Source organism: Callospermophilus lateralis, chromosome 3, assembly GCF_048772815.1.
Source record: "Callospermophilus lateralis isolate mCalLat2 chromosome 3, mCalLat2.hap1, whole genome shotgun sequence".
Lineage (NCBI taxonomy): Eukaryota > Metazoa > Chordata > Mammalia > Rodentia > Sciuridae > Callospermophilus > Callospermophilus lateralis.
The window spans coordinates 179,364,012-179,372,946 of NC_135307.1; the positions used below are offsets into that span (position 1 = coordinate 179,364,012).

At 49.2% G+C, this 8,935-nt stretch overlaps 1 protein-coding gene across 1 annotated transcript; it reads left to right on the top strand.

Annotated features, from left to right (window-relative positions):
- Positions 1-2,090: 2,090 nt before the first annotated feature.
- Positions 2,091-7,995, top strand: Adig (adipogenin). Its single transcript, XM_076849482.1, is given in 4 exon segments — positions 2,091-2,217; positions 5,779-5,893; positions 7,750-7,907; positions 7,910-7,995. Coding segments are annotated over 4 exon segments (486 nt in total).
- The last annotated feature ends 940 nt before the right edge of the window (positions 7,996-8,935 follow it).

The following is an 8,935-nucleotide window of genomic DNA, read 5'->3' on the forward strand; positions in this document are numbered from 1 at the left end:
TAGATGTGTGGACTTTCAACCTTGGTTTAAGTAGAGTTTTGTGAATGACTCAGATTAGTTTTAAAAGAAAAGCACTTGGCTGTCTATGATGGAAGTGTTTTCTATTGCTAAGAGGCCAGGATTTGCTGAAGGTGGATGACTCTCAGTCCTGGGATATTCTACTTGCAGAAAAATCTGAGCTCTGTTAGGGCTGGGCAATCTGGAAACGGAAGACACAGAAGGTCTTCCCCTGCCCCCATTTCCCCTTCACACAGGGTTGGCTGCAGGGTTCTGTGAGGTCAGATTAGTGCCTCATTGTCTAGATCTCACCATTAGAGGCTTATGGTACATTCCTCTGGCCATAGCTGCCCCAACAGCACAGATTTCCCAAGCTGCCCTGCTCTGCCCTCCTACCACAGGACTTCTGTCTGAATTGGTAGCCAGGAAAGCTGACTATACAGTGGCCCCTATTTTGGTGTCTGGGAAGATTTCATAGCCAGACATGTGTTAAGTCCCTTCAAACATGGCTGCTCAGCTCTCTGACCCACCCTCTTTAGAGGTGTGGGCCTAGAATCACCCCAGCCCCGACCACCCTGCTTCTGACTTGCATTCAGGCACAGCCTGTCTGGGCTCTGCTCTTGGATGTATGTTCAAATACCATTTTCTCAGACCTCTTTTGGGGAATTGTCATCCCACAGTAAGGCTGAGCTCCCTCTAAACCATTGGCCCTCCAAGCACCATCTCTCCCCTCCCCTGCTCTATTTTTTTCCCTATGGCTGGACTGGTTTCCTTTCTTTCTGGACTGGCATCTTCTTCCACATCTCCCCCATGTCACTCCATATGTCTGTGTCCCACTTCCCAGCCTCAAATGACTCTGCCTGACTTTCAAACCTCTGCTCTTGAGCCATGAAATGCTGTGGTCTCCAAGTCTGACTCAGGATCACTCTGGGCTTGGTGTGTTGATACCAAGTTCAAACTCAGTGGGTGATTTGCACCTAGGAATTGGTGTGTTTTAATAAGTACCTTCCATGCTGGCAGTGACTGAGTGGGTGCTCCGTGGACCCTCTTGAAGAGGACTACACACCGGCCAACTCTGAATGGACTGTCCCATGTCCCAGACCTTCTGCCCAGGCTGCCAATCTATCCACAGTCCCTCCCCCTATCCTGGGGGCTAATGAGTCCTGGGAAGCCCAGCGCCTCCTTCTGCCACAGTCAGATTTATTAAATACTTCACAAATAGATAAACAACAAAGAGGCGGGAGAAGATAAGAAGGGCACCTAAGAGTGTTCTGCCCGCTTGAGAGATAAGGGAACAAGCCTTAGAAGTCTCCCTGAAAACCCTAACAGGGACAAGGGCAAAAGCTTCCACATAAATCCCCTTTATTCAGGGGCTAAAGTTTTTAAATGGCATCCCAGTGACCTAATCCAGCTTGACAGATTTTCTTTAGTCGGAGTTTTAACAAGGTTGATCCAACATTTTAAATTTGGGAGATTTCACATAAAATATAGACTTTGTTTTCATGGAAAAGGGAAATGCTGGGCCTGCATTTCCCATGTAGTAGTGATTGGGTAGAGCGCCTACAGCTGTTTGCTGCACAAGGCATTAAACTCCCTCAATCTGCCACCATCCCCCATGCCCTCAGTGTGGGTGTGTGCATGTGCAGTTGAAAGATGGGACCTGGGGACCTGGCTGGATCCTGATGGGATCTGTACCTCCAGATATGTGAACACCCACCTGTGGCTGGTTTTTGTCACATCATCTGGTTTTCTAACTTAGAATTATTCACTCCCATCTAATAAAAAAAGGATCAGAGAGTTGTCACATGGACCCAGTAGCTGCCAAACTGGGATTCAACCCAGCCTGCAGGCCTGGAAGGTAGGCTTCTATTCTTAGCCAGACTGTGTCACTGTCCCAGTTCCCACCAGGCTGCCAAACCAGCCCTCCCTCAGGGCTTCTTCCCCCGAAGGCTCAGCCTAAAGGACACTGTGACTTCCTTGTTACATCACCGCTCAGTCACAATTGGATTGAGCACAGCATGGTCCCAACCTGCCAGGTCCCAGGGGCAGCCCTGCCAGCCCCCCAGGCTGGCCAGCATAGACTCTCATGCACCATGAAGTACCCTCTGGTGCCCCTGGTGAATAACCTCACATTCTCTTTCCTGGTGTTCTGGCTCTGCCTGCCCGTGGGTTTGCTGCTGTTCTTGTTGATCATCTGGTTGCGCTTCTTACTTAACCAAGGTGAGCTTCTTACCCACCAAGCTGGCCCCTGACCTTGGAGCTGGGCAGGGTGTCAAATAGGTGTTCTGAAACAACTGCAGAAAAGGGTGTTTTGCTTAGACACCTTAAGTGTGGTTCAGATACAAGCAGTCAATAGTAAGAGAAAAGGATTGATTTGATAGTTTAGGACTTCTTAACCTGGAGGCCAAGAGTGAATCCCTGTTCGAGAAGCAGTATGTTATATACAGGTCTGAATCCCCTCAGAACGCATATTGGTTCTTTGGTATAAGTTAGAAAGAGGTGGCTCAATGGGGTATAGCAAGCATTGACATTTTTCAGGTACTAGAGACCATTAATACTGTTTTCTGCAGAGACCACAACTCAGAGAAGATCTGGGTTTTCTGGGATACAGGATCATGGAAGCTGATACATTCATCCTGATATTGTCAGGCCACTAAGTGGAGCAAGAGGCAGGGCAAAGTCAGCTGTGAGGGGAGCTGGGGCAGGTCGACTGGGATAGTACCAGGCCATGTGGCAGGAGCTATGCTTCTGCTCCTCAGGCATCCTATTGAGTTCCCCCTCCACCCAAGGGTCTTTTCCTGGGAATCTCTTGACCCTCTCCCTCCTGCCCTTCAACTCTAAAACTGTTAGTCAGCTGAGCAGAGGGTGGTGCCAGCTCTGGTCACATGCTATTAAGACAACCTGAGCAATTCACCCACCCACACCTACCCCACATTTCACCTAGGGATGGTCATTGTGTAATTATTAGAAGTTCCAGGTAAGAGCCTATGAAATCCTCTAGCTTTCAGAAAGTGTTCCCAGGATGGACCACAGTCCCCCTGAGGGGCACAACTTGGGCATTGGGCCTGGTGACTGGTGGGAGTCACAAGACTTGGTCATGTGCACTGGCTAAGAAGCTGTGTCTGAAGTCTGGGAGACTTGAGTTCCAATTTCAGTCTTGTCCCTTAAAGAGCTCTTAATAGTAACTAGCCTTTGAACACTAGGTACTAAGGCTTTGCTAAACACTTGTCATGCATCATCTCATCTAATCCTCAGAATAACCCTGTGAAGTAATCTTTATTTTACAGCTGAGGAAACTGAGGCTTGGAGAGAAACAACCTGCCCCAGGTCATGATGCACCTGAGAGTGCAAACTTCAACTTTCTGTTCTGCCATCTACTAGCTGCGTAACTCTGGGCAAGTCCTGTCCGAGCCTCATTATATCTCATCTACAAAATGGAGATGATGACAGGACCTGCCCTTTGGGGTTGTCCTGCATGTCAAGAGCTTACATGGCAGGGCACTTAGTGCAGATATACACATGGCACATCATAAGTGCTTATAGGCTGAGAAAATATTCTAGTCAAGCTCGTTTAGTCATTGTTGTTTTCACTGTGGGAGGAAGTAGCTTCTCTGGGGGGGACACCTGACCTTTCACCATAAGCATTTTGAAATAAGTCCTTTGTAAATTTGGCAGTGAAGAGAAACCCTCATCAAAGTGAGGCAGGCAGGCAGTCCTCTCAGGGTGCTGGTCTTCTTGGAACTCTTGGTATTGGTACATGTGTTTTGCTTCTTCTGGGGACTGGCCCAAACCCAGAATATTGGAGCTGCAGGCTCAGGACACCCAGGCCTGCAGTTTTTTATTCTTCTCTGTCTTGCTTTATTGGAATCAGTTTGTCCCGGAACCCCATATGATAAGTAAGTGACAAGAACCACTCCGATCCCTCCTCCCTCCTCCCTCTCCCCACACCCTGCACTCCTGTCTGGTTCAGCGGGTGGTTTCAGGTCCCAAAGGTGAGAGGAAAATGCCTTCAGGAAGCTGGGGGATGGGGAGGAGAGGGGAACTGCCTGGAGAGACAGGTGTTTAGACAAAAAAAAAAAAAAAAATCAGATGGGCAACTCTGCTCCTGGGGAACTGGCCAGAGGGGACACTGCCAACCTCTGGCCATGACATGGGAAGAGAGGCCCAGCTAGTGGAAGGTGCTTTTCTGTGGACTTTCTTCCTTGCAATTTGAAAGGAGTTTGCAATCTGAAAAGAAGGGAAACATCAGAGATGGATTTGGGCTGAGACAGACTGTGCCTGGAGGGTCCTGCCCACCCACATGATGGTCTTTGGAGCAAGATGTTGGAAGCTTCCTCTGAATTCCCTGACTTCACCACAAGTGCACCCAGTGGAACTCCACGTGACCGTGGAGCTGGGAGGCTGAATCTGAATCCAGTACTACGCCGTCTGGCTGTGAGCCCCAAGTCATTTCACCTCCATGAGTCTTTCTTATCTGTAAAATAGGAAAAATACTACAGGTCAGCCATCCCCAAGTTAAAAATCTGAAATCAAAAATGAGATAGAGCATTTGGGACTTTGGGTTTTCAGATTAGGGGAGCTTAACTGTTAACTATAAAAATATTCCAAAACCGGAGGGGAAAATGTTCCCAAATCTGAAACATTTTGGTTTCCTTTGAATAAGGGACACTTAGTCTTCAGGAAGTTGATAAGAGGATCAACTGAGAAATTTCATGCAAAATACTCAGCACATAGGCAATATTCTTTTGAGCATATACTGTCTCTAGTCAAGAACAGTCACTTCAAGCCATCTTACTGAATTTAAGTCAGAGTCACTTGCCGACATAATTGAACACCTGTGGAGGTCCTGTGCTGTTTACATGTCTTAACCTTAGTTAACCCTCTTCATGGAAGATGCTCTTATTATGCCCATTAAGGACATTAGGCTGGGGTTTTTTTGTAGTTGTTTTTTGTTTTTTCTTCCTATTTCCTGTTCTTGGTCACACTCTGACTGCTCTATTCATCCTCCTTTACTTCTCCACCAGGGACAGAACACAAGACTATAGTAAGGAAGATAGTCTTCCAATCCCCTCTTCTTTCTCATCTGGCTTTCCTGAGATAAGCCAAATTTAGCAAACTCATGCATACACCTAATAACTTTCAGGTTTTCAAAAATAGCGGGAAGGGGTGCAATATTTATTTAAAGACAGATCGTCCATATACATTTTTCTGCAACTTACTTGTAACATACCCAGATGTCCTGCAAGTTGAATGAGACAGATAGAATGCAGTCATTTGAAAAGCTTCATGATGAATCACATCTCTTCAGGGTGAGAGTGCTGGTCTCAGCCATCAGACCTCTATGATGACTGTGCATGGGGTTCCAGGGGTTCTTTTATTTGTGTGTGTGTTTCATCACAAAATATTGCTGCGATGGGCATCATACATAACACGCAGGTATTTGATGAGTGAACTCAGAGAGAAATGGAGGCTGGGTTGATGGCTGGGTATGTATCTTCTCAGTGCCTGCTCCCTGAGAGTAGGTCATTTGGCACCTCTAGGTCCTTCCCTTTCTGGTCCATGGATATGGCTGCTTTCTGAGTCATAGAACAACCTTCTTTCTGGGCCCCTGGAGGTTCTCTTTGTGAGGCCTCAGGACTGGCCCAGATGTCACAATTCTGCCTGGATCTTCTGGCCTCAGACAAGGTTGTAGGGATCCCAGGCCTGGCAGGGGAATCCTTTGGGGCTAGGGTGGGAGACAGGAGGTGACCACCCCAGAGGCCTTGTTTTGGACCTTCACAGATTCAGAGGAAAATGCTTCAGATTTATATCTCAACTGGGAGCCCTGGAGCCAAGGGCCAGCTGAGTTTTGCTGGAAGGGGCCACTCCATGACCCAGAAGAGGAGGGGCTCTGCTGGTCAGCCTGCTCTACAAGGTAAGGCTGTTCTAGAGGCTGGGGCTACATCGGGAGCCCCTGGCCTGCTCAAAGCCTTGAGCACCCACAATGTTGGAGCAGGCTGTCCCCTGCTCTCACCATACTGGAGCTCTGGCCCCTCAGGGCACAGCCATGCTACAGCACTGGCTTTTTTCCACCATGACAGAGCTCACTGTCTCTGCTGCATGGGAGGACCAGCCACTGCTGCCATAAGGAGTTTCCTCACAGTGGCCCCGACTCTTACCCCATGACCTCATCTCCCACCACTCTCCTCGGGGCCTTTGCACTGTCTATTCCCTCTGCCTGGAACCCTTCTTCCTCCACAACTGCTTCGGCACTTTCTCGCCTCCCAGGTCCTATGCTCCAATATCACTTTTTCCAAAGGACTGCCCTGACCCACCCTGTGTGACCTCACTCGTCCCCTCCCTCTGCTCTATACTCCCCTTCCCCATGGCACTGAGCACCTTCCAGCCTGCCAGGTAATCAAGGTATCCAAGCACCAGAGCACTGCCGGACACACATTGTTTGCAATACATATGGAAGAAGTGCGTGACATCCATCATGATGCAATAATAATGGGCTGGTGGCTGCCAGGGCCGTGCTGAGCATTTGCCTTTTGCAGGCTCCTTTATGAAATGCTAAAAGAGGATATTATTCCTACCTCCATTTACAAATAGAAACTTGAAGTGTCAGGGCAATCTAATGACGTGCCCAGAGAGTCAGGGAGCTCTGGCACCCACGGGACGCCTAAAGAGGCCTCATCTGTGGCAGTGGGACTAAGTGCCACCTCTGGTCCTGTGACGCCACGTGTGTCTCTGAGCTTCCTTGGAGCTGCTTGCTGCTGCTTCACACCCCTCCATGTCTGTTCCTTCCTGACAAAGTGAAGCATGGCAGCCTGCCTCTGCCCACTTTTTCCTTGCCCAGGAGCAGCACCAGTGTCCTGGCCCAGCCATGCAAGCTGTGACATGGGCAGCTGCCAAGACCGTCCCTCCCACCCCTGTCCAGCCTAGCAGCAAGTCAAAAGGATTCTACCCTCCCCTCTGCCTCCCTGGCCTCACAGCCACTAGAGCCTGTCTTACCCAGCAGTCTGTCCAAGTTCCATGTTGTTTACTCAGGGAAGAAGTGGGTTGAGAAATAGAGACACTCCCTGAACCTCAGTGGCAGCATTTTTTTTTTTTTTTTTTGCCCTAGGAATTGAAAACCAGGGTCACTTTAACACTGACCCATATCACTAACCCTTTTATTTTTTATTTTGAGACCGAGTCTTGCTAACTTGCTTAGGGCCTTGCTAAGTTGGTTTGGCTGGCCTTGAACTTAGGATCCTCCTGCCTCATGTCACTGGGATACAGACGTGCACTACCTGCAACAGATTCTCACCCAACATTTCTGGGTCACAACCTGACAGCTGAGGTCCATTTCCTCAGAAAACACCTATGCAAATACCCAGGGGTTTGTGCACAGGGCTGGCTATGTGAGTGTGAAGGCACACAGGTGCTGGGCTTAGCTTAATGTGCAGCTACTGCTGTTCTCCAATTTCTTTTTTGTTTTCCCCCTTGTGGTGCTGGGTTCCCCCTTGAACCCAGGGCCTGGTGCCTGCTAGGCAAGTGCTCTACCGCTGAGCTACACCCTTAGCCAAAAATTCTCAGTTTTTGAACATTTTGTTCATTTGCTCAAGGGTTTGTGACTTCTGTAGCCTTTCCTGTCTGTGTACGTGAGAGGGGCAGGAAAATGAGATTTTCAGACCCTACCAAGAACCCTGTCCATTTCTAGAGGCCCTTCCCACCCAGTCATTGACTTGTCTCTCTTCCTCCTTCACTCTGATGTCATCTGAGGTCCAGCCACACACTCGCTTCTGGCTTGCTTGTCTCAGATTGAGCTGGGCCACAGCAATGACCAAAGTGGACAGGAGAGACTCACCTGGGAGAGGAGAGGACTCTGGCAACTGAGGAGCCTCCCTGGGACCCCCAACCTATCTCCTCCCCAATTAGACCCACGAAACCTCCAGAGGAGCCAGCGCTTCTCCATCATCCCAGATGACTTCCTGGCCTTGGAGGGAGGAGCCAGAACCAGTGAAGATGGTGTGAGCAGGCGCAGTGGCCAGGTGGACAGAGGAGGTCCCAGGGCAGGGCCGGGCTGGAGTGAGTGGGTTCATATTAAAGCCACAAGGGAGCTCCTGTGCCCAGGAGACCCTTGAAAAACCTGGCTGAGAGGTCCATTCGTTCACAAGCTGCCGTCCCCAGATCCCGCGGGTCTGCATGGCCAGGTGTGGGAGGGATTGCCCTGCTGTGTACCAGGGCAGGTGTCGCTCGCTGCCTCCACAACAGCCCTGTGAAGAGGAATTTCCCTCCACCATGCAGGTGAGGAATGAGCTCTACGGGTCCAGGAGTCACCCCAGGACTCCTGGCTGCCCAGTGATAGAGTGCACTTCCCACCGTGGTCCCAGGATGCAAAGCCCAGGTCCTTCCCAGGACCTCCTGCAGATTATTAAGACATGGGGTTTAGGGTTTAGGATTCAGGAGTCTTAGTCATTCTCTGTGGCCACAGTTGTATGGTTGAGACTGTGTCACCTTTCCTTCCTGGTTTGTGTGTCACTTACCCCGAACTAGAATTTTTTAGGTCATTTTACCCATGACGATTTTACAATAATCATTAATGAACTTCAAACAGGACAGACATATATAGTTGCACTGATGAGAACTTAACCACCTGCAAGGTTTTCTTCCTTCCTTCCTTCTTTCTTTTCTTTTCTTTTCTTTCTTTTTTCTTTCACATTGAACCCGGGGTGCCTTACCACTGAGCCACATCTCCAGTTCTTTTTATTTATTTATTATTTTTGTGGGGGGATAACAGGGATTGAACTCGGGAACACTTGACCACTGAGCCACATCCCCAGCCTTATTTTGAATTTTAAGTCAGGGTCTCACTAAGTAGCTTAGCACCTCACCGTTGCTGAGGCTGGTTTAGTATTCAAGATCCTCCTGCCTCAGCCTCCCAAGCTGCTGGGATTATAGGCATGCACCACCG